The 27103-nt window shown below is 36.4% G+C and overlaps 1 protein-coding gene across 1 annotated transcript in view; it reads right to left on the bottom strand.

Moving 5' to 3' along the window:
• LOC110968901 (zinc finger protein GLI2-like) overlaps window positions 1–26884 on the bottom strand; it is a 58092-nt gene extending 31208 nt beyond the window's left edge. Inside the window, exons 1-2 of the mRNA XM_051941788.1 lie at window positions 26806–26884; window positions 3263–3362 (exon numbers count right to left, since the gene is read on the bottom strand). Coding sequence (XP_051797748.1) covers window positions 3263–3362; window positions 26806–26884 — 179 coding nt within the window. The remainder of the gene's footprint in view (window positions 1–3262; window positions 3363–26805) is intronic.
• Window positions 26885–27103: the final 219 nt, after the last annotated feature.

Raw genomic sequence — 27103 nt, 5'->3', positions numbered from 1 at the left:
TGGTTAAGCGTCTTTGTGGTAGTTTTATGTGCTTTTGTTTTAGTTTCACGTCTTTTTGTGATCATTTTGTCAGTGTTGTCACTTTGTGTGTCTTCCTGTTCATTTTGTGTGTTTTTATGGTCATTTTATGTGTCTTTGTGGTGATTTCTTGTCTCCTTGTCATCATTTTGCTTGTCTTTGTTGTCACTTTGTTCTTTTTGTGGGAGTTTTTTTTATCTTTTGTCATCGTTTTGTGTGTCTTTGTAGTCATGTTGTGTCTTTTTTGCTGTCATTTAGTGTCTCCTTCTGTTCTGTTTGTGTCTCTGTGTGTTTTTGTTCTCCTTGTCGTCATTTTGTGTGTCTTTGTTGATATTTTGTGTCTTTATGGTGTTTTTTGTGTGTCTCTGTTGACATTTTGTGTCTTTATGGTGTTTTTGTGTGTCTTTGTCATCGTCTTCTGTGTCTTTCTGGTCATTTTGTGTTTTGATGGTCACTTCTTTGTCTCTGTGGTGATTTCTTGTCTACTTGTCATCGTTTTATGTGACTTTGTTGTAATTTTTCCTCTTTGTTGTCATTTTGTGTCTTTCTATGTATATTTTATGTTTTTACGCCCATTTTGTTTCTTTTAAGGGCCATTATCTGTCTCTTTGTGGCTTTCTTTGTGTGTTTTATATGTTTTGTGTTCATTTTGTGTCTCTGTGGGGGTTTTCTGTTTGTTTCTGGTCATTTTTGTTTTGTCGTTTTGTCTTTTTCGCTCGGTTTTTGTCTTTTGTGTTCATGTTCTGGTGGAAGTTTTGTGTCTTTGTGGTCATTTTTTTATCCATTTGTTGGCTTTTTATGTCTATCTGTTCATTTTGTGTGTCTTTGTGTGTCTTTGTATCGGGTCCAGCAGCTTCACTGCAATTTTTTCAGATTCTCCGTGAATAAAAACCTGATTTGATGTTTGAATGAAGCCACAAATGGAGAATTTCCTCTTCCTGGTTGTGTGTCTGTTGTGTGTCTGTTGTGTGTCTGTTGTGTAGCTGGTGTGTGTCTGTTGTGTGTCTGTTGTGTGGCTGTTGTGTAGCTGTTGTGTGTCTGTTGTGTGTCTGTTGTGTAGCTGGTGTGTGTCTGTTGTGTGTCTGCTGTGTAGCTGTTGTGTGTCTGTTGTGTCTGTTGTGTAGCTGTTGTGTGTCTGCTGTGTAGCTGTTGTGTAGTTGTTGTGTGGCTGTTGTGTAGCTGTTGTGTAGTTGTTGTGTAGTTGTTATGTAGCTGTTGTGTGTCTGTTGTGTGTCTGTTCTGTAGCTGTTGTGTAGCTGTTGTGTGTCTGTTCTGTAGCTGTTGTGTAGCTGTTGTGTGTCTGTTGTGTAGCTGTAGTATGTCTGTTGTGTGTCTGTTGTGTAGCTGTTGTGTGTTTGTTGTGTGTCTGTTGTCTGTTGTGTCTGTTGTGTAGCTGTTGTGTGTCTGTTGTGTAGCTGTTGTATGTCTGTTGTGTAGCTGTTGTGTGTCTGTTGTGTGTCTGTTGTGTAGCTGTTGTGTGTCTATTTCCCAGAGGAGTGAAGCTGGATGTGGCTGCAGCAGGTTAATTACAGGATTGGCTTCAGGCTGCAGATGATCAGCTTTTAATGAAAACACAGAAAACACAAGAACACACACAAAATAACACACAGATATTAACACACAGACACACAGACACACAGACACACACAGAGACACACACACACACACACACACACACACACACACACACACACACACACACACACACACACACACACACACACACAGACATTAACACACTGACAGGCGGACCAGAGTCGGGCAGTTTGTGGTTTTTGTATTCATTTTTTGTCTTTGTGTGAACATTTTACATGTTTTTGTGTCTTTTGAGTCTTTATTGTTTCTTTTTGTATCTTTTGCAGCATTTTTGTGTCTCTTTTTGTGTATCTTTTCATGTCATTTTGTGTCATTTTGTGTCTTGTGATGTGTTTTTTGTCTGTTTTTGGTATTTTTGTGTATTTTTGTGTCTCTTTGTGGGTCGTTCTTTGTACTTCTGTGTCGTTTTGTGGTCATTTTGTGCATCTTTTGTATCTTTTTTGATGTTTTTGTGTCTCTTGTAGTATCTTTTCTGTCTTTCTGTCATACGAGTGCATGGAGAACATACATGTTCATGGAGAACATATGTGTGCATGGAGAACATACGTGTCCATGGAGAACATACGAGTGCATGGAGAACATACATGTTCATGGAGAACATACGAGTGCATGGAGAACAGATGTGTGCATGGAGAACATACGAGTGCATGGAGAACATACATGTTCATGGAGAACATATGTGTGCATGGAGAACATACGAGTGCATGGAGAACATACATGTTCATGGAGAACATACGAGTGCATGGAGAACATATGTGTGCATGGAGAACATACGAGTGCATGGAGAACATACATGTTCATGGAGAACATATGTGTGCATGGAGAACATACGAGTGCATGGAGAACATACATGTTCATGGAGAACATACGAGTGCATGGAGAACATATGTGTGCATGGAGAACATACAAGTGCATGGAGAACATACATGTTCATGGAGAACATATGTGTGCATGGAGAACATATGAGTGCATGGAGAACATACATGTTCATGGAGAACATATGTGTGCATGGAGAACATACGAGTGCATGGAGAACATACATGTTCATGGAGAACATACGAGTGCATGGAGAACATACGTGTGCATGGAGAACATACGAGTGCATGGAGAACATACATGTTCATGGAGAACATATGTGTGCATGGAGAACATACGAGTGCATGGAGAACATACATGTTCATGGAGAACATATGTGTGCATGGAGAACATACGTGTCCATGGAGAACATACGAGTGCATGGAGAACATACATGTTCATGGAGAACATACGAGTGCATGGAGAACATATGTGTGCATGGAGAACATACGAGTGCATGGAGAACATACATGTTCATGGAGAACATATGTGTGCATGGAGAACATACGAGTGCATGGAGAACATACATGTTCATGGAGAACATACGAGTGCATGGAGAACATATGTGTGCATGGAGAACATACGAGTGCATGGAGAACATACATGTTCATGGAGAACATATGTGTGCATGGAGAACATACGAGTGCATGGAGAACATACATGTTCATGGAGAACATACGAGTGCATGGAGAACATATGAGTGCATGGAGAACACACCTGAGCATGGAGAACATACCTGTGCATGGAGAACATACCTGTGCATGGAGAACATACCTGTGCATGGAGAACATACCTGTGCATGGCGTGCAGCGGTTCGTAGTGATATCGGCCGTCGTGGTGTCGGATGTCGACGGGGATGGGAGCATGGAAGCTGGGGAAGACGTGGTGGGAGGCTGAGAGGAGAAGAAGAAGAGACTTAAATAAACCAGAAGTCTCCGAGTCAAAGCGGACGAATGAAGTTCAGAAGCACTTTGGTGTAAAACATCAGCGCTATCAAACAGCAGAAGAGGAATAAATAAATAATCAAAGTCGCCTAAGAAGTCCAACATCTCCCACATAAAAGACGTCCAGCCGGGGTTCTGACAAAGACCTACAGCGAGTCGCTCTTTGAACCGACGGCTGATGGAAGCCTCCACTCTGATGAGCTTCTTCTGAAGACAGAAGCTCAGAAAACCCACGTCTGTGAACGCATCAGAGTGACGGGTGCTAAGGGAAGCTTGATTTCTGTGATTTTTCAGGGATTCAGAGACGATTCATCGGAGCTGCTGAGGTCAGAACTGAAGTTAGTTTTCTGTTTCTTCACGTCTTTGTTCGTTTGTTTTCCAACGGCGTCAGATTCACTGAAAACACAGACTTCAACCTAAAAGACTTCCTGGTGGAATACAAGTAAGGCAGGTTTTAAAGAAAGCTCTAAAAAGACTCATTTTATCAGAACAAGAAACGACATCAACAACAGGAATCTTTGGATTGTCAAATCTCCAACGTTCCTCAAACAACACATCGGTGGAAAACTGAAAACCAGAAGGGTTCAAGCATCTTATTGTTTTTTAAAATAAATCACCAAAAAAACTCTGTTCATCAAACCAAGAAAATGCAAAAACTAGAATCCTCAGGTCAACAACTTTCTGACGGTCCTTGAACTACTTATTCAGAAAACGTCTGAATAAGTAAATAAATAGCGTTTCACCACATTCTGAAAAACACTAAAAAATGTTGCACTTCTTGACCTCCTGAAAACTGCAGCCTGCAGGTTGAAAAAATCATGAAATTTTCTTTTTTTATATGAATCTGTGAAGCTACAGATTACAGGCAAGGAAGAAACTGTAAAAACAAGAATTGTCAGACTGTCAACTTTCCAACGGTCCTTAAGTAATAATTAATTTAATTTGTAAAAACACGTATATTTGATGCAAACATGTTGAACTTTTAGGGTTCTTTTTTACAGTCACTATATTAATTTTGTAATTGAACAGAACAGTGAATTTCCATTTTAAACCTGTTGATTTTTTTACAGTGCAGCTGATCTCGTGTTGCCTTCACAGTCGTCCCTCCAGTGGGAATCGGGAGCGTCATGGTTGGTTATCTGGTGAGTCAGCAGCTCCATTCCTCTCACTCAGGGCGACGGACCGACCCGGTCCCTCGGTGTCACCAGAATAAACCGTTTTACTGCCCCTCAGGTCGCCGTGACAACTCAGCGTCACTTCAATGACGCCACAGAAACCGAAACGCCGCCGGCCTCTGGAACTCCTTGGTGTCATCAGAGGATAAAAAAAAACAGATTAAATGCGTTTGTTTTCTGCTTTCACGTCTGAAACAACAATATATTATTTTTTATGAAATGAAAAAGACTCAAAACTTGTCCAAAGTGACGTCCAATTAGTCCTAAAAGAAAAAAACTGAGTAAAATGATCATTTTTACCCTAATTTACTCAAAATTAGTCAGAAAAAATCTCCTACAGGACCAGAACTCGTCCAAAACAGCTCAAAATTCTAAATTTTGTTTTTCAAAAACTTCTAAAAGATTTGAAACTTTTTCAAAATGACTTAAAGTTTGACCTAACGGTCTTGAAATTTATCTTAAATGACTTTGTGCTTTAAAAAGGATGATTTTTTTAATGAAAAAACACAGAAAATGTATGCAAAATGACAAAAAATTAAATTGACGTCAAACTTGTTAAAAAATTATCTAAAATGACAATAGCAGAACAAAATGGCCCATTTTTACCCAAAATGACTCAAAATTAATCACAAACAAATGTCCTATAGGACCAGAACTGATCTAAAATGACTCAAAGTTTATCTAAAATGACAAAAACATCTAAATCAAAACATCTGGTCAAATTCAAAGTTTGACCAGGTTTGCCTTACACAACTTTGGCTTTTAAAAATGACAGTTTTCCACCAGAAACACTAAAAATTCATGCAAAAAGACAAAAAAATAAATAAATCAAAAAGACTCCAAATTTGTCCTCAAAATGTTCAATTTTACAACGGTCCATGAACGCATCATGTAGGACGTGACGTTCTATCAAAATAAAGGGAACTACCAAATCTCAGCTCAAAACCCTTGAATTCTATGAGAAACACTTCAAAAGGGATGTTTTAATAAAGCTGGCACCATTTATCAGCCAGAAACTGTAAAAACAGACAAATACGTTCAATTTTCTGGCTTTACGACGGTCCTTGAACGCATCATGTGAGGTCAGCTTCCATCGAGAAAAATGACCAAATCAAATCTTTTTTTTTTTATTCGATGTGATATGTTTGAAAATTCACCAAAAATTAACTATCTGCTGCAAGCAGATTCTATAAAAAAGAAATTTTCTTCATTCTTTGACACAAACGTTCAGTCATGATTGACAAAATGAGGAAAACAAGACAACAAATTAGGAAAATGAGACGCAAAATGAAAAAACATGAGAAACAAAAGGAGAAAAATGATCAAACTTAGATACAATTGAAAAAAACATGGCTTAAAATGAGGACAATGGGATAAATATGGAAAAATTATAGACAAAATGATAAAAACGAGACTGAAAACGAGAAAAAAAAGTGAAAAATGAGGCACAAAATTACAGACTAAATGAGGAAAACAAGACAAAAAAATCAGGAAAAAGTGAGAAAAATTAGACAAAATAAGACATAGGATATATTCATGGGGTGAATTGTGTTTCAACAGCTGATCTAAACAATAAAATGTACTTTACTGATCTGTCCTTTCTAATGAATCAGAGTAAACAATAAAATGAGCATAATTTAAAGGTAAAAATATATTTTTGTTCTGGTTTTGGTCGAACACTACAAACATTACTTCATTAAACCCAAAACTAATTTTAATTTTACAGCCCTGACTGATGATTTTCTGTCATTTCACTGCAAAAATCTGCCATTTATGTGACAAAAATGAGCCAATTGGGTGAAAATATTAAATTTGAGTCCTTTTGGTTTTCGTTCTCATGCACCAACCTGCCTGTAAACTCAAATATCCAGAAATTAAACGAGTATGAAGAGTTAAAAAGCTCCATTTCTTCAGGACTGCTGCACAGACTGAGTGTTAAAGTCGCTGTTTGTGATGGAAAAAGCCTCGAGGTCGTGAGTTTAATGGAAGCGAGACGCTGTAATTACCTGACGACCGACAGCAGCGGGAACCAAGAGCAGCGATGTGGTTTCTCATGGAAACAAAATCTACATCTGGACAGAACGTCTGCAGGTTTCTAGAGTTCCTGAAAACGTGTTTGTGTTTTAGTTTTCTGTATGTGGCAGCAGACCGTCAAACACTGAACTCCAAGGCTTTTAAGAAGCTGTGGAAAAATAAATATGAGCTAAATAGTCAAAACCTTGGATAATAATGGACTAAGGAGTCTAAAGCATGGATATTAATGTAGTAAAATCTTAAAAACCTGAATATTAATGTAGTAAAGTTCTAAAAACGTCTAAATTCACGTCCTAAAGTGTCCAAACTAAACCAATGTCCTCCTAGATTTCGAGGCTTGTGTTCATCTTTCTTCGCGGTGGTTTCGGTTCCAACTTTAGCTCCAACTTTAGCGCAGAAACGCAGGAAGGCGAAGCTCTCCTGACTATGAGGAAGTGCAGCAGATCGTAATGCTTCGTCCTCTGGGGCGTCGCAGCAGCTAAAGCCTCCCGTTGAACTCTCCCAGTGCCGCCTTTTGTTCTGCAGAACAATGGAGCTGTCCGGGTGATGGAATAAGGCTGGAGGCCGACCGGACCGGACCTCCTCCTCCCGGTCCTCCAGAATCCTCCTTGACAACTCATTTTTTCAGCTTCAACACGCTTCGGCCATGACTCAGTCGGCAGCAGCGCCAGCTTTTACTGCAAATAAAGACCAAACCGAGGAGCTAAACCAGAAAACTAAGAGCATAAACCAGAAAACTAAGAGGCTAAAACTTAAAACTAAGAGGCTAATCCAGAAAACTAAGACACTAAAACCATAAAACTAAGACGCTAAACCACAAAACTAAGACTCTAAACCACAAAACTAAAAGTCTAAACCATAAAACCAAGATGCTAAACCATAAAACTAAGATGCTAAACCACAAAACTAAGATGCTAAACCACAAAACTAAAAGTCTAAACCAGAAAACTAAGATGCTAAACCATAAAACTAAGAGGCTAAACCAGAAATCTGAGAGTATAAACCAGAAAAGTAAGACGCTAAACCACAAAACTAAGACGCTAAACCACAAAACTAAGACAGGAAACAACCAAAATGAGATAGAAAATGACAAAAACCAAACAGAAATTGAGAAAAATTATACACAAAACCAGAATAAAACAAACATGCTATTGATTGCTCCAGGATGCTAGTTGCCAGTTGCTGCTGGTTGTCATTGGTTGCTGCTAGTTGCTGGTTGCTGCTGGTTGTCATTGGTTGCTGCTCGTTGCTGGTTGCTGCTGCTTGTCATTGGTTGCTGCTAGTTGCTGGTTGCTGCTGGTTGTCATTGGTTGCTGCTCGTTGCTGGTTGCTGCTGCTTGTCATTGGTTGCTGCTAGTTGCTGGTTGCTGCTGGTTGTCATTGGTTGCTGCTAGTTGCTGGTTGCTGCTGGTTGTCATTGGTTGCTGCTAGTTGCTGGTTGCTGCTGCTTGTCATTGGTTGCTGCTAGTTGCTGGTTTCTGCTGGTTGCTCCTGGTTGCTATTTGTTGGTTGTTGCTGGTTGCTCCTGGTTGCTAGTTTTGCTAGTTGCTGTGTTCCCCCTGCAGGCTGCATGTCGTTAGCATGCTGTTTGTGTAGTTTAGCTACTTAGAGGGTTCATGACTGATGGCGGCGTCCGGTAATCAGCGGCTGATTTATCACCGCGTCGCCTAATAGCGCTGCTTAACACACAGGTTTGTCCAGATTAAGTAATTACCTGAAAGCTAAAGTTTATTATCTGCAGCGACGGGCCGTGATAAAGGCTGGCTGTCGCGGCCGGCCTCAGAACGAGAGCGATAATTAAAATACAATGAATTAAATCGCCTCTTCTGGGGCTGTCAGCGCGCTCCCAGCTAACATCCATATTACCCCGCCGGTGCCCTCGCCAGGGGGGCTTCTGGGACTAGGCCTCGGCCCGGACCAGCCGAGCGGCTCAGCGGGAAACGACGTACATTAACAAAGACCCACTTCTTCTTCTGCAAATGGAAACAGCACAGCTAAGAATAACACCTGAACACACAATGAAGCTCTGGATGGAAGATCTGGACTCTCTGACGGACCACAGACCTGGAGATGAACGTCTAGAATGTCTGGATATTAGCAGAGTAACGTCCCAAAAACAACACAATTACATACCAAGGAGTCAAAAACCTGGTTATTAATCCACTCCAATTAAAAAAAAACTCTAAATTAATGGAGTAAGGTCTCAAAAACAAAGATTTTAACACAATAAAATATCGAAAACTTGTTTATTATCACATGAAATTATAAAATGCTTCAAAACCTTTGATATTAATGTACTAAAGTTTGAAAAACCTCAATTAATGCAGACGTGTAAAACATTACTGCACTAAAGTATCAGAAACCTGGATATTCATGTAGCAAAGTGTGAAAAACCTGGATATTAATTCACAGCAATTCAAACAACCTCTAAATTAATGTAGTAAAGTATTAAGTTAGTTTTAACACAAGAAAGCATCAAAAACTTGTACATTAACACACTAAAATCAATAAAATCTCAATATTAGATTGCAAAAATAAGGATTTTTAATCAGGATTTTAACATAAAGTCCCCAAAACCCCCAAATTAATGTACTTAAATGTCAAAAACCTGGATATTAATGCATCAAAGTTCTAAAAAACATGATTTTAATGCATTAAAGTTCTAAAAACCTCGATATTAATGTAGTAAAGCATGAAAAACCTGAATGTTTACAAACTGAAGTTTCCAAAACCTGGATACGAACGCTTTAAAATACCCCAAACCTTGAAATTAACCTTGTGAAGTATCAATAACATGGATTTTAATGCAATAAAGCATCAAAATCTTGTAGAACAACACATTAAAGTACAAAAACGCACTAAAACCTTTGATATTACCATACTAAAGTTCCAAAAACCTTGTAATCAATGTAGAGAAGCATAAGATACCTGGACATTACTGCACTAAAAGTACAAAAAACCTGGATATGAATGCACTAAACCTGGATATTAATGTAGTAAAGAGTCTAAAACCTGGATATTAATGTACTAAAGTGTCTAAAACCTGGATATTAATGTACTAAAGTGTCTAAAACCTGGATGTTAATGTAGTAAAAAGTCTAAAACCTGGATATTAATGTACTAAAGAGTCTATAACCTGGATATTAATGTAGCAAAGAGTCTATAACCTGCATATTAATGTAGTAAAGAGTCTAAAACCTGGATATTAATGTACTAAAGAGTCAACAACTTGGATGTTAATGTTCTAAAGTGAGAAACACTGGGACATTTATACACGAAAGAGTCTAAATCCTGGATTTAAACCCAGTAAAGATTCGTAACCGTGGAGCAGCAGAGTGGGACTCTGTAAATGAAACAGACGGAATTGTTGGCGGTGAAACTAAGATCCACATTATGAGTGGAAGCTGTTTCTTGTTGTGATGTGTTAATGAGGCGGGACTACGGATGCTGGAGGAGGAGGAGGAACTCTGGGGAATCTCCTGAGTGATGCCTCTTCTTCGTCTTCCTCCTCGCCGTGATGAATGCCTCGCAGGTGCCGCTCTCCGATCGCCGCCGAGGCCCAGACCTCCGGCTCGATCGACTGAAATAGATGGAGGTTGCGTCCTGTCGCGTCAGCACTCGGCCACCTCCCGTGTCGACGAACGCTCGGATGAACGCCTGACGGGAGATGCTGAAGCAGGATTGTGTCTATTTTTTGACCTGGCAGCTCCCTAGACACCTCTGAATGGACCGGCTTCATGTTACTGCAGTCGAGTAAACAAACCTCCAAACACCGGTGTGTTGTTTTGAAGCTTCGAGCCTGCTTCCAAAACCTCAATATTAATGTAGTAAAGAGTCTAAAACCTGGATATTAATGTAGTAAAGAGTCTAAAACCTGGATATTAATGTACTAAAGAGTCTGAAACCTGGATATTAATGTACTAAAGAGTCTGAAACCTGGATATTAATGTACTAAAGTCTTTAAAACCTGGATATTAATGTAGTAAAGAGTCTAAAACCTGGATATTAATGTACTAAAGAGTCTGAAACCTGGATATTAATGTGGTAAAGAGTCTAAAACCTGGATATTAATGTACTAAAGTCTTTAAAACCTGGATATTAATGTAGTAAAGAGTCTAAAACCTGGATATTAATGTAGTAAAGAGTCTAAAACCTGGATATTAATGTACTAAAGTCTTTAAAACCTGGATATTAATGTACTAAAGCCTAGGGAACCTCAATATTACTGCAATACAATGTCAAAAACCAAGATTTTAATGTAACAAACTTGAAACCCTTTATTTTAACCCATCAAAACCTCAAAAACCTGGATACTAAACAAAAGAACTAAACAACAGCCAAAGCTTAGATATGAAAGCACTAAAATGTCAATAACCTGGATATAAAATTACTAACGTTCAAAAACTGGGATATTGGAGGACCAACTATTCAAAAACTTGAATTATTATGTACCTAAACGTTAAAAACATGGATATTACATACCGACTGATCAAAAACTAGGATATTTCTGTACTAAAATATTTTTAAAAAGGGCCAAATGATAATTTTTCTAATTTTATTCATATTTAACATTTTATTAATATAACAATTTATTAATATTTTAAGGATATTTTTGTTTTGTACCAGATTTTAAGAGGTTTTTGTGACATTTTTATATCATTTTCATGACATCCTTTAGACATCTGATGAATCATTTTCTGACATTTTACCTTTTGTTTTTCTTGGGTTAATACTTTAACAACAAGGTCAACATCCAGGGAGAGTTTGGATCCAGAAATTGTAGTTGGATTGATATTAAAAAAAATGTGTTTTATCAGGAAAAGGATAGCAGATTGATGGAAACTACAAGTGGATGGATCCTCTTCTGGTCAGAAGCACAAACTGAAAAAGTAGCTTCTTCTTCTCCTCTTGAAACAGAATAAAACATGAAACATGAGCCAATCCTCGGCTTGGTTCTGCTGAGCAAAAAGAAGCTGCAGCGATTCATCTTTGTGTGATGGTGTAAATATCTCCTGACCTTATTTCCGTCCTCGCTCGGCCTGGTTTGGTGGTTAATTAGCACCAATAGCTCCAAGACAAAGCGCTGGAGGACAACGATTAGTCTGAAAGAGCCATTAGCTCCCCTCGGCACGATAAAACAACCAATAAACATTACGGAGGGTCTTTACCTCACACACTGAAGGCGTTCAGGGTTTCACATCAGGCTCAGGATTTAACTTTACACACTGCAGACAGAGGTTTTAGTGTGGTTCTGTTGTAAAACCTGGATATTAACCCAACGAAACATCAAAAACCTGGAGATTAACCAGACAAAACATCAAAAACCTGGATATTAAATCAACGAAACATCAAAAACCTGGATATTAACCCAACAAAACATCAAAAACCTGGAGATGAACCAAACAAAACATCAAAAACCTGGATATTAAATCAACGAAACATCAAAAACCTGGATATTAACCAAACAAAACATCAAAAACCTGGATATTAACCCAATGAAACATCAAAAACCTGAAGATGAACCGGACAAAACATCAAAAACCTGGAGATTAACCCAACAAAACATCAAAAACCTGGATATTAACCCAACAAAACATCAAAAACCTGGATATTAAAGAGCCTGTCCTCAAACAAAAAACGACCACATAGGTCGTCTGTACACGCCCGTATTACGACCGAGTGTTACGTTTTGACTATGCGACCTCTAGCGGTTGAGTAAATATCGGCACTCCGGTGTCGCAGCTGAAACGTCACCATGAACAAACTTTTATCCAACACTATCCCTGTCCCTATCTCTAACCCTAACCTTAACCATAACCCTAAACCCGTGCTGGGAAAGTGCGGAAAAAGCCGTTTTGCGACGGAAAAGCCATTTCGCGAATTAAATCCTGTAATGCATTCCTTTTCCCCGAAGGGGCGCTAACCTAAATACGCTCTCATGGGTCGTATTCCGGTGCATGTTACATACAACCTGTGTGGTCGTATGAATTGGAGGACTTGTTGATATTAAATCAACGAAACATCAAAAACCTGGATATTAACCCAATGAAACATCAAAAACCTGGATATTAACCCAATGAAACATCAAAAATCTGAATATTAACTCAATGAAACATCCAAAACTTGGATATTAACCCAATGAAACATCAAAAACCTGGATATTAACCCAATGAAACATCAAAAATCTGAATATTAACTCAATGAAACATCAAAAACCTGGATATTAACTCAATGAAACATCAAAAATCTGAATATTAACTCAATGAAACATCAAAAACCTGGATATTAACTCAATGAAACATCAAAAATCTGAATATTAACTCAATGAAACATCAAAAGCCTGGATGTTAATGCAGTGAAACAATAAAAAACTTGGATATTAGTAGACCGACACATCAACAACCTGAATATTAATGGACGAAAATATCAAAAACCTCAATATTAATCCACCAAATTTTCAAAACCTGGCTATTAAAAGACCAGAAGTACAAAAACTTTTAGTTTTAATGAACCAAAATGTCAAAAAACGGAATTATTGCCCCAAAACATGAAGAACCCAGATATTAAAGGAATTACATGTGTAAAAATGGGATATTAATGCACCACAATGTCAAAAACCTGGATTACAGTCTACTTAAAGCAACAAGACATGGATGTTAACCCACAAAACTTCAAAACATAGATTTTAAAGGAGCAAAATGTAGAAAAATCTGGATATTAGTGGACAAAACTCTTAAAAACCTGGACATTAATGCTTGCAGAGTCTAAAACCTGGATATTAATGTACTAAAGAGTCTAAAACCTGGATATGAATGTACCGAAGTGTCAATACTTTGGATATTAAACCCATTAACTCGTCAAAATCCTACATTTTGTTGTACTAAAACATGGAAAATCTGGATATAAATGAACCAAAGCTTTAATTACGGTGCTGTTCAAGTACTAAAATGTCAAAAATCAGGATAATTACTCATCAAAGCCTCAGTAAGGTGGATGTTGCTGCTTCCTGCTGGCTCTCCTGCTGGAGGTTCAGGTTTCAGAGCTTCAGCTGTGATGGAGTTTCCTCGACAATAAGAAGATGTTGATCCTCCCACTGCTGCCGGCTGGAGGCTGATTTAGTTCTCGGCTCTTTTTCAGTATTTCAGGGACATTTTGCATCTTTTTCAGGTCAATTTGTGTCATTTTGTGGTCTTTCTGCATCTTTTCGTGGTCATCTGGTGTCTCCTTGTGACCATTTTGTCTTTTGTGGCCATTTTGCATCTTTAAAGGTTATTTGGTGTCGTGGTGTTTTTTCTCCTTTGGGGCATTTTACATCCATCTTTGGAAATTCCGTATTGATCTGTGGTCACTTTACATCTATTTGTGATTATTTTACATCATTTGTCATCAGTTTGTGTCTCTTCATGGTAATGTTGTGCCTTTGTGGTCATTTTACATGTTTTTGTGGTCATTTTCCATCTTGGGGCATTTTACATTTTTTGTCATCATTTTGTGTCTCTTTTTGATCATTTGGCCTCTTATTGTGGTTGTTTTCCATCTTTAAGGGGCATTTTACATCTTTCTGTGGTCATTTGGTGTCTCTGTGGTAGTTTTGTGTCTTTTGTGGTCATTTTCCATCTTTAATGGGCATTTTGCATCTTTTTGTGGTCAGTTTACATCTTTTTGAGGTCATGTTTATCTCTTTTTGTGGTGGATTTGCATCTTTAAGGGTAATTTTTTGTCTCTTTATGGTAATTTTATGTTTTTTTGTGGTCATTTTTCATGTGTTTGTGGTCACTTTGCATCTATTTGTGGTGACTTTGCATCTATTTGTGGTTATTTTGCATTTATCTGTGGTCTTTCTGAACTCTTCTGTTGTTCCAGATCACACTTTTCAGCTCATATCTTCTTCTAACTGAGCTGTAGCTCCAATAAAAGGTCTTTAAACGGTCTCTAACCATCTGAGCAGGAGGTACCACTGACTTCAGTGTGTTTGCGGGTGAACATTTTAGACGTTACGCCGCTGTTTGCCGTCTTCTAAACCACTTGTCGCTCCATCAGACTTTTCAAATGCAGCGACGTGACAACCCTCATAAAGGTTTACAAACTGTGCGTTCCTCCGCAGAGCCGCTAATTAGCTCTTATTGCTAATCTCCAGCTGTTTGAGCAGCACTTCAGGCCATTAGCATCCGCTAACCTGGTAAAGATCTCTGAGGACAGCTCCAGAGGGCGGAGGCTGCCGCTAACTGGCAGGAAACTCATGGAACATGGAAAAAAAGACTGGCTTTACTGGATAGAAGGTTCCAGAGATGTAGCAAAGACTTCAGAAAGGCTGAGAAAGGGCGGGAAAAGAAAAACTAAAGACAAAACCAGTCAAACACCAGGACAAACAAGTCTAGAACCAGTCAAACACCAGTCCACAACCAGTATAAAACCAAAATAAACTGGGGATTTAAAAAAAAAAGCAAAAGCAGTCCAAACTCAGTACAAGACCAGTCTCATACCAAGTCTAACACCGGTCTAAAACCAGCACGGAACCAAGTTTTAAAAAACAGTCCAGTACCAGTCTAAAATCAGTCTCAAACCAGTGTAAAACCAGTCAAACACCACGTTTAAAATCTAGTCCAAAAGCAGTTTATATCTCTGGGCAGGTTTAATAAAAAATAAAATTAAAAAAAAGAAACATCCAGAACCAGTCTAAAACCAGTTCACAACCAGTATGAAGCCAGTGTAATCAAGTGTAAAACCAGTACAAACTAGAGTTTAAAACAAAACAGTCGAGAACAAGTATAAACCAGTTTATAACCAGTTTAAAACCAGTCTAAACCAGTTTATAACCAGTCTAAAACCAGTCTTTAACCAGTCTAAAACCAGTCTAAACCACTTAATAACCAACATTTAACCAGTCTTTAACCAGTCTAAAACCAGTCTAAACCACTTTATAACCACTTTATAACCAGTCTTTAACCAGTCTAAAACCAGTCTAAACCACTTTATAACCACTTTATAACCAGTCTTTAACCAGTCTAAAACCAGTCTAAACCACTTTATAACCACTTTATAACCAGTCTTTAACCAGTCTAAAACCAGTCTAAACCACTTTATAACCACTTTATAACCAGTCTTTAACCAGTCTAAAACCAGTCTAAACCACTTTATAACCACTTTATAACCAGTCTTTAACTAGTCTAAACTGCTGATAAACTGCAGTTGAACTCTTTGGTTTTTCCACTGTTTATCTTCACCGTTAACATTCAGTTTAGTCCAAAGATCTTCAGTTTACCGTCACACATTTAAGAAGCTGGAATCACTGAATTTACGGTTTTATCATTAAAAAAAGATTTTAAAAAAATAAACGATTAATTGATGAATTAGCTGATTGATGGTTGCAGGTCTATAAACCTCAGTTTGTTCAGAGCTGAAAGCAGCAGCTGGACTGAAAATCTTCCACCTCTGGTTGGCTAAATTCAGTTTCTCAGCCTCCTGACTGGTTTCCCGTCTGGCAGCAGGTCTTAACTGGGAGCACTGGGGGCTGTTTGGGCCCTCCTACCCAGAATGCCCTGGGGCCGGCGAGGAGGCGCTCGGTATTTACGCTCGGTCCCGGCGGAGCGGCACGAGCCGACGGCTAACGCTAACACCACATCCATCTCGGCTGACAAACTCACTCCCGGCAAGATGTATGTCAGCAGGCGGCAACGGCCGTTAATCAAACCATTAGGCGCTTCCTGTGGCCTAGTTTAGCGACAAGACAGAGGAGAGCGCCAGCAGAAAGCTCCAGAGCACAAACACAGCAAGCAGCACACGCTCAATGGTCGCAGCTTTCTACACCCAGCAGGACCAGAGGTTCAACACTCAAACGTCCCATTTTCTCTCAGGCCTCAAAGGAATCCTGAAAATCTAAGGTTCGTTTTTCACCATGGAAACCACAGGTGGGATGAAGACCATGTTGTATGACTGAAAGCCCTGGAATGGCTCCTAAATGGACCTGGAATTCGACTTGTCCTCTAAGGAATTGTCTTTTTTTTTACAGTAAAAATATGACAAATCCCTAAAAAAGCTAAAATTAACAAAAAGGAAATTCAACATCAAAAAAATGTAGACAGCTGATGAAGACTGTGTCATATGATGGAAAGCTCCAGAACAGCTGCTAAATGGACCTAAAGACTAAAACTATCCTCTGAAGAATAAGTATTTACAGTTAAAACATGATTAGAAGTCTCTAAAAAGCTGCAAAAATTCCAAAAAAATTCAACGTCAAAAATTTTATGAAGACCACGTGAGACGATCAAAAGCTCCAGAACAGCTGCTAAATGAACCTGGAGTTTGATTTGTACTGTTTTTACAGTAAAAATATGATTAGAAGGCTCTAAAAAAGCTGCAAAAAAATCTAAAAAAATTCAACATAAAAAAATAAGACTAAAAGACTAAAGCTGTCCTCAAGAGTAAATATTGAATATGTTTTCTTGTTTTACATTTTGTTGTGCTTTTGATCTGAAATGCTACATTTCAGTCAAATTTATTAATATAAATGAAGGCGATAACTCTAAATTTGTGATAAATCAGTGAAACAAGAAGAAGCAAGAAAAGAAAAGAACGATAACTGAATTTATCCTAAATCTTCATGCAATAGACAAAATAAGACACATTTATCAAAGAAAAGCAAGACAAGAAGTCTGAATTTACCCTATTTTTAATTTTTAGATGAAACAATCAAATTCAAGAATTCAAGTTCAATTTTTACATAGGTTTGACTTAATTTTACTATTTTTTACAGTGTACGGTTCCTCTGTTCCAAAGCGTCAAATTCAAAAATAGTCCGTAAAAAGTCAAAAATTTCTTGTCTAGTTTACCCAGGAAAAGTAAGACAACTCTTAATTCATACTAAATGTACATTTAATAGACCAAACTGTTAAATTCAAGTTCAGTCTTTACGTATATTTTACTTAATTTTTTATTTGTTTTACAGTGCATGATTTCTTTCCAAAAACATCAAATTTCAGTCAAATTTGTCTGAGAAAAGCAAGATAATAACTCTCAATTTACCCCAAATTCAACCTAAATCCTTCATTAAAAATTCAACTTCAACTTTGACAAAGATTTTAGTTAATTTTACTTGTTTTTTACAGTTTGTGGTGCTTTTGATCCAAATCTTAATTCTACTTTGTTTTTTTGGTGAAATAAAGGCAATAACTCTACATTTACCCAAAATGTACCCAAAATCTTGAATTAATAGATGAAATTGTTGAATTCAAGTTTAATATTTTCGTAGATTTTACTTGTTTTTAACAGTTTGTGGTGTTTATGATCTGAAAATGTCAAATTTTCATCAAGTGTAACGGAGAGAATGAAGGCCAGAACTCTAAATTTGCAGTAAAAGGTGAAACATTCAAATTCTAGTTCAATTTTGACAAAGATTTTACTCAATTTTTACTTGTTTTTTACAGTGTATGGTTCCTCTTTTCGAAAATGTCAAATTTCCTGTCTGGTTTACCTGAGAAAAGTAAGACAATAACTCTAAATTTACCCGAAATCTTCATTAAATAGACTAAATTGTTGAATTAAAGTTCAGGTTCTACATAGACTTTACTTAATTTTGCTTGTTTTTTACAATTTTTGGTGCTTTTGAGCTGAAAAAGTTCATCCAACTATATGTACTCTCATTTTTTAATGAATAGATGAAAAAATTGAACTAAAGTTCCATGTTTACATATGTTTAAGTCAATTTTGCTTGTTTTTTTTAACATTTTGTGGTGCTTTGATCCAAAATTATAAATTTCAGTCAAGTTTGCTAAAGAAAAGCAATACAATATCTCAAAATTTACCCTAGATCTGTATTTAATAGACAAAACCATAAAATTCAAATTCAGTTCTTTACATTTATTTACTTTTTTACAGTGTGTGGTTCTTCTAATCTGAAATATAAAATTTAATCAAGTTTGACTGCTAAAAGAAAAACTATATATCTCTAAATCTTCATCTAATAGACAAAACAAGTTAAATTTTTACATAGATTTTCATCATTTTTTTTACAGTGCATGATTCTTCTTTTCAAAAATGTCAAATTTCAGCCAAGTTTGCTGAGAAAAGGAAGACATGAACTCTAAATGTACTCTAATTTTTTAATAAATAGATGAAACAGTTGAATTCAAGTTAAATTTTTACGTAGATTTTTACTTCATTTTACTAGATTTTTTTACAGTTTTGTGGTGTTTTTGATCCTAAAATGTCGAATTTCAGTCAAGTTCATCCAAGAAAAGAAAGGCACGAACTCTACATTTTTACCTAACAGATGAAACAGTTGGATTCAAGTTCAATCTTTCCATAGATCGGACTTCATTTTACTTTGTTTTTCTGTAAAACAAAGCCAATAACTCTACATTTACCCAAAATGTACCCCAAACATTTAATTAACAAATGAAATGTTGCATTCAAGTAAAATATTATGTAGATTTCACTTGTTTTTAACAGTTTGTGGTGCTTTTGATTTGAAAATGTTGAATTTCAGTCAAGCTCACCTGAGAAAACCCAGATAACCCAAAATTTACCCTAAATCTTTATTTAATAAATAAAACTGTAAAATTCAACTTCAATCTTTACATAGATTTGACTATTTTTTTTACAGTTTGTGGTGCTTTTTATGAAAAAAGGTCAAATTTCAATCAAATTTACGTGAGAAAAGCAAGTCAATAACTCTAAATTTTTCAAATTACAACTCAAATCTCTTTACTTGAAAGATGAAACACTTGAATTCAAGTTGATTTTTTTACGTATATTTCACTTCTTCACTTTTGAATTTTCACAATTTGTGGTTATTTTCATCCAAAATGTCAAATTTCAGTCAAATTTCCCTGAGAAAATGAAGGCCATAACTGTAAATGTGCATTAAATCGGCAAAACAGTAAATTCAAGTTCAGTTTTGACAAAGATTTCACTTCATTTTAGTTGCTTGTTTGTTTTTACAGTTTGTAGTGCTTTTGATCCAAAAATAAAAACTTTCAGTCAAGTTCATCCAAGAAAAGTAAGATGGTAACTCAAAATTTACCCTAAATCTTCCTTTAATAGACTAAACTGTTGAATTAAAGTTCAGTTTTTATGTAGATTTTATTTAATTTTACTTGTTTTTTTTACAGTTTGTAGTGCTTTTGATCAAAAAATGTTGAATTTCAGTCAGGTTTATCGAAGAAAAGTAAGCCAATAACTCTAAATTTACCCTAAATATTCATTTAATAGACTAAACTGTTGAATTAAAGTTCAGTTTTTATGTAGATTTTACTTCATTTATCTTGTTTTTTACAGTTTGTGGTGCTTTTGATCCGAAAATGTCGAATTTCAGTCAAGTTCATCTAAGAAAAGAAAGGCATGAACTCTACATTTGTACCTAACAGATGAAACACTTGGATTCAAGTTCAATCTTTCCATAGATCTGACTTTATTCTACTTTGTTTTTTGGTAAAATAAAGCCAATAACTCTACATTTACAGAAGTAAATCAGCTTTGATCCGAGCCTTGGCCGACCACAAATCGACACATTCATCAATGAGACCTGCTGGATTTTTTCCCTCTAAATACCGTCGCTGATTACGCGAACCAACGCCGTGAACGTACGGACAGATGCGAGCTGTCGGGCGGAATTCAGCCGCTCGTTTGACTCCATTAGCGGCGGTCGGGGGCTCCAAGAACTCGGGTCCAGGGTTTTGTTCCCGCGGTGGACGGGAAAATAAAATATAAAAAAAAAAAAACGGGGACGGACGGCAGCACCTGGGTCGCTCGGATCCACGTTTTTTAAACAACTTCATTACATGAGAGGCCCATTTCCATAAAGGCCTCTGGGAGCGAAACAAATGACCGGCGCGTGATAAATGGTTCTATTAGCAATCCAGATTGTTAAAGTGTGATATAACAGATCGGAGAGCGGCGCCCGGGAACATTCATTTCCCTCCCTTCTGCAGCGCATGCCATAAATAGCTTGTTTTCATGTGTAAATAACGTATTAAAACTCGGCATTAGATCGAGGAGGGAAATTGTTGGGAATAAATAACGGCAGACGGGGAAATAAAACGGAGGTGGGCACATTTTAGGTGATGGGACAGTAAAACACAGCATTGCATCCATCTGGTTTCTCCCCGCAGGAAGACTCTCTCTGGGTTCAAAGACCCGTTTCATCCTGCCGCGAAAAGACTTATCAGCAGCCGGCAACACGAATAATAATGCGTATCGCCGCCATAAGTAATTGCTCTGTCGGCCGCGGTGGCAGACAACGGTGGTTTTTAGCCGATATCTGATTGGTGGAGACGGGCGGCGGGAATCGAAGCCTCGTGTTCGTCGGAGATTAAAACGCCAAGGCCGATAGCGGGGGAGAAAGAGTCACAGAGGGGCTTTTGGTTTTTTGGTGCAGAGCAGCTTATAAATATACAACAGAGGTAAAGTTCAGCCGAGGTCAAAGGGCAAGAACCGAAAACGAAAAAAAAACGAAGCTCGGGTTTCAGCTTCCTGTGAAAAGTTGGTATACTCGTGAACTTTCCCTCAAAGAAGTAAAGTTTCAGTCTGAATGGGAAATACATTTAAAATTTGATGTTTTGTAGCTGAAATTTTAGGTAAGATTTCCTGTAATATGATTTCTGAAAGAACAAACTAAACTCCAGCTCCATTTAGCAGCTGTTCTGACGCTTTCTATCATCCAACATGGTCTTCATCAATTGTCATTGAATTTTTTGATACAGAATTTTCATTTTTTGAGCATTTTAAGGACTTCTAACCATATTTTCACTCTTAAAAATCATTTCGAGTACAAATTAAACTCTATTTAGCAGCTGTTCTGGGGCTTTCTATCAAACAGCATGGTCTTCATCAGTTGTCAAAAAATGTAAACTGTCCATGAAAACAAAGATAGTAACTATAAATTTACCACATTTCTATTTAATAGATGAAACTGTTAAATTTAAGTTGCATTTTTTTTTACATAGATTTGACAAAATGGTCCTTGTTTTTTGTTAGTTTGTGGTTCCTCTGACCCAATTTGTCAAATTTCTTTTGAGATTTACCTGAGAAAAGGACAAAAAAATATTTTCTAATTAATTTCTTTATTTTTATAAATTTACTCTAAATCTTCATTTAATGGACAAAACTGTTAAATTCAAGTTCAATTTTCAGACAGATTTGGTTTATTTTACTTGAATAAGCTTCAAATGAATACATTTCTTGTCAAGTTTACATGTGAAAAAACAGGCCATAATTCAAAATTGAAATCAAATCGATGAAATCGTTAAGTTCAAGTTCAATCTTTACATAAACTTGACAGAATTTTACTTTTCTTTACAGTTTATGGTGCTTTTGATCCAAAAATGTCACATTTCTTGTCAAATTTGCCTGGGAAAAGCAAAAAAATGAACTCAAAATTTACTCCAAATCTATAGTTAATAGATTAAACTTTTAAATTCAAGTAAATTTTTTTACATAGATTTGACTAAATTTTTACAGTGTATGGTTCCTCTGATTCAATAAGTCAAATTTCAGTCAAGATTATCTGAGAAAAGCAAGACATGAACTCTAAATCTATGTTTAATAGATGAAACCAATAGGTTCAGGTTAAATTGTTTCATAAATTTGATGTTTGTTTTTTTAGTTTGTGATGTTTTTGATCCAAAAATGTCACATTTCTTGTCAAGTTCGCCCAAGAAAAGAAAGGTAATAACTCTGAATTTACCCTACATCTTCATTTAATGGACAAAACTGTTAAGTTTAAGTTCAGGTTTTACATACATTTGACTGAAGTTTACTTGTTTTTTGTTTACAGTTTGTGGGGCTATTGATCCAAAAACATCCAATTTCTTGTCAAGTTTACCTGAGAAAAGCAAGACATGTAGTCTAATTTTTTATCTAGTAAATGAAACAGTCGAATTCAAGTTCAATTTGATCAAAAATTCACTTAATTCAACTTTCATTTGTTTTATAGTGTCTGGATCCAAAATTTAAATTTAAATTTAAATCCAAAGTTTAAACTCTGCAACCTGATCAGACCGGATAAATCTCAGTCAAGTTTACCTGAGAAAAGGACGATAAAATCTAAATTCACCCTAAATCTTCATTTAATGGACAAAACGTTAAATTCCATTTAAATTTTTACATAGATTTGACAAACTTTTCTTGTTTTTTACGTTTCATGGTTCATTTGATCCAATTTGTCAAATTTCAGTCAAGTTTACCTAAGAAATGAAAGACAATAAACTCCACTCTAAATTTAGATTTCCAGATGAAACCATTAAATTTGATCTAAATTGCTACATAGATTTGACTGAACTTCACTTGTTTTTTTTTGTTTGTTTTTTTTACAGTTTCTGGAGCTTTTGATCCAAAAATGTGACATTTCTTGTCAAGTTTACTTGACAAAAGGAAGACATGAAGTTATATGTAGTGAAATAAAATTTATGAAATTATGTCAAAAAAAATGCTTTTAATCATTTTAGCTAGAAATTACAATTAACAATTTATTTAATTAGTTTTTATACAGATTCTCCCAGTTTTTTTAAAAAAAAAGACAGATAATAACTGTTAAAAAATCACATAAATAAAATATTATTTTACATTTTAACTGCTAAAAAACAAAAATAACCTGTAAAATTATGTATTTTTACAGTATTTAAATCAATATGTAATATAATACATAAAAATTAAAATTTAAAAATTTATATCAAAGAAATTTTAGCTTAGTAAATGATTTGCTTTTATTTTATGCATTTTTCCTGTTTCATTAATTTGCAGATGATAAATAGTGAAAAAATACAAAATAAATATTAATTTACATTTTAATTGTAAACATTTTAACAAAACAAAAACACAATGTAAAATGTAATATGTTTTGAATATATTTAAATCATTTTGAAATAAAATGATGTACATTATATTATTAAGATATTTATTTATTTTAATTATATTTTATTTGTGTTTTTCCATTTAATCTTTTTTGCACAATTTCTAATTATTTGACAGATTTCCTCTATAGTAAAATAATAGAAAATAAATATTAATTTACATGTTGGCTGAGAAATTTAAAAAATAAGCAAATAAATAAACAATAAAAAATGTCTGCATGAAAAAGTAATTAAATTCCAGTTTTACTTTTTTCAATGAACTAATTGTTTTTACAATCAACATGTAAATCAAAACTTGTTTATCTAATTTAAAAGAAAGAAACTATTTCAATATAGTTGAAAATTAGCATGAGGTGCTAACCTTCAATTGTTGAAAATTAGCATGAGGCACTAACCCTCAATTGTTGAAAATTAGCATGAGCCGCTAACCTTCCATAGTTGAAAACTAGCATGAAGTGCTAATCTTCCATAGGTGAAAGTTAGCATGAGGCGCGAGCCTTCCATAGTTGAAAATTAGCATAAGTCGCTGACCTTCCACAGGTGAAAATTAGAATAACGTGTTAATTTACTACAGGTAAAAATTAGCATGAGATGCTAACCTACCATAGAGGAAAATTAGCACTACATGCAAAAATAGCCAAATGTGGAAATTAACATGAGACACTAACCTTCCATACGTAAAAAAATAGCATGATGCGCTAGCCTACCCAACCTAAAAAATTAGCATGAGGTGCTAACTTAATTTACATGTTGACTGTTAAAAAACTATTTAAAAACTAAATAAATTAAAAACAATTGTCCACATCAAAAATATCAGCAAAATCAACTTTTTTACCACCAACATGTAAACTAAAACCTTTATTCTTGTGATTTCAGTGGATTTTATGTGTGATTTAACAGATTCCAGTGGACACTTTCTCTAAAATCCAGTAAATTTTTTCTGTCTGACAGATGAAGTGAGTTCAGTTTGAGTGTTTCTGAAGCAACTGTGTTCAAATATTGAAGCTTTAATGTCGGTTTTCTGCCATTGAGTCGTTGGTTGAGGCGTCAAATTAACATTTATTAACATTTCAAACGTCACTCTGCTGCTCTTATTCTCTGGAGGTGCGATCAGAGCTCTTTTAACCTCATTACCGCCTTCTTTCATCACCGACTCAACCTGAGACCGACCAGCGTCCCCCAGCCTCACCTTTAACTAGAAACCAGCAAAACCACCAGAAAAAAATGAACTTTAACTGGAAAACTAAAAGAAACAGCAAAATCAACAAAAAAAAAAAAAAAAACTGAACCTGGGACAACAAAGATGTTTTACAGTCAAACTAAAACATCATTGTTTTTAACGTTTGTTCTTTTTTCCTGCAGATTTTTATTTAAATTTCTAAAACAGCTGACTCATTTAAAGGCACAAATGTTCAGTTTTAGTCTCAAAAACACGTTTATTAGCAATTATTTCATGTCTGCAGCTAATCTGGGACGAGATTCTGATCATGCCAGAAAAAAATATGAAATCATGAAACTGCATCACAAATTAGCATGTGGCACTAACCTACCATAGGTAAAAACATGCTAACTTATTGAAACTAAAAACTAGCATGAGGCACTAACCTACCTCATGGTGAAACTTAGCATGATATGCTAGCCTACCATAGATTAAAACCAGCATGAGGCACTACCCTTCCATAGGTGAAATTTAGCATGAGGCACCAAATTTCCTTAGGTAAAAATTAACACTATACGCTAACCTGCTGTAGTACTAGCCAAACTGAAAATTAGCATGATGTGCTAACTTACCATATTTAAAAATTTGCATGATATGCTAATCTACCATATTTTAAAAAAATTAGCATTAGCCGCTAACCTGCCATATTTAAAAATTAGCATTAGGAGGTAACCTACCATATTTTAAAATTAGCATTAGATGCTAACCTACTATAAGTGAAAATTAGCATGAAGTGCTAACCTAGGTTAGCATGTGGGTAAAAACATGCTAACCTAATCAAACTAAAAATTAGAATGATGTGCTAACTTACCGTTTTCAAAAATTAGCATGAGACACTAACCTACTACAAGTGAAAATTCACATGAGGCGCTAACCTACCTCATGGTGAAACTTAGCATGATGTCTTAGCCTACCATAGATGAAAGCTAGCATAAGGTGCTTGTCTTCCATAGGTGAAATGTAGCATGAGCCGCTAACCTTCCATAGGTGAAATTTAGCATGAGGCGCTAACCTAGCACAGGTCAAAATGAGCACTACATGCTAACCTGCTGTAGGTAAAATGTGCCACCTAACCAAATTAAACTAGCATGATGCGCTAACTTACCATATTCAAAAATTAGCATGATTTGCTAACTTACCATATTCAAAAAATAGCATGATTCGCTCACCTTTCATAGGTAAAAAATTAGCATTAGGCGCTAACCCTGCTAAATGGTCTGTATTTATATAGCGCTTTACTATACCTGCAAGGTACCCAAAGTGCTTTACATGATACATCACATTCACCCATTCACACACACATTCACACACTGATGGCGGAAGCTGCCATGCAAGGCGCTAACCACGACCCATCAGGAGCAATTCGGGGTTAGGTGTCTTGCTCAGGGACACCTCGAGCACGACGGGGCGAGGATCGGACCGGCAACCCTTCGGTTTGCAAGACGGCCACTCTACCCACTGAGCCATGCCGCCCCTAACCTAGGTGAAAATCTGATAATTTCTTGGTAAATGAGACCATTTTGTTGATCTCTGGCTTCATCTCTCTGATGGTCACATGACAGATGTTGACTAAAAATGAGAATATAATCGATAAGTGGTTAAAGTAGGTTTTTGTCTGACGTTCCCGTGACGACGTGTTATCCCTCTACTGCTGCTTCAGTTTGTCCAAAGTTCCGTAACAACCCACCCGGTGATCTGTGCCGACTTTCTGGCTTCTGATCAGTTAATGAGAGTTTCTGACGGCGGCCACCAAGTCCTTCATGAATGAGTAAAACTGTCACTAAATCACACGTTTAATTTGCATTTCAAAGGCGGCCCGTCGGCTCGTATCGGTGTCAGCCTCTGAAGCAGCGCTGGGGTTTCTCTGCTGCACTCTGGAGGTAAGAACAAGGTCTTTGGGCCTCATTATGCGCCGCTTTCATCATCTGTAAAACACGAGTTCGCTGCTCACTGCTGCTCTTCATTTAGCTCGACAACACAAACATGTTCTCACCTGATCGCCGGCGTTTAGGCGGCGCTAACGACGAGCTGCTCATCTCCAGAGAGCGGCTCTCTAATCTATATTTCATCATGTCGACACTCAGTGTGTCGAGGCCAAACCGACTCTCTAAACTCACCTCTCGTCTCCGGCTTCTTCGGAATGTCGGTGAAACCGTTCACGTCCATTTTCTCTTTTTTCTCCGAAGTCTCCATCATCGAGGACTGGAAAAAGAACAAAAAAATAAAATAAAAATGAACTTTATTTACAGAATACACAAAACTTTGATTAAATCCTGACCTGATGTCAAGGGATTAAAGACTATCAAAAACAATTAGCCTGATGTGCTAATCTACTGTAGCACTACGTACTAATCTGCTTTAGGTAAAAGAAATTAGCACGACACGATAACTTATGGAGGTGAAAGGTGAAAATTA

This window comes from Acanthochromis polyacanthus, chromosome 22, assembly GCF_021347895.1.
Source record: "Acanthochromis polyacanthus isolate Apoly-LR-REF ecotype Palm Island chromosome 22, KAUST_Apoly_ChrSc, whole genome shotgun sequence".
NCBI classification, from domain to species: Eukaryota; Metazoa; Chordata; class Actinopteri; family Pomacentridae; genus Acanthochromis; species Acanthochromis polyacanthus.
This window is presented reverse-complemented; position numbering and strand designations above follow the sequence as displayed.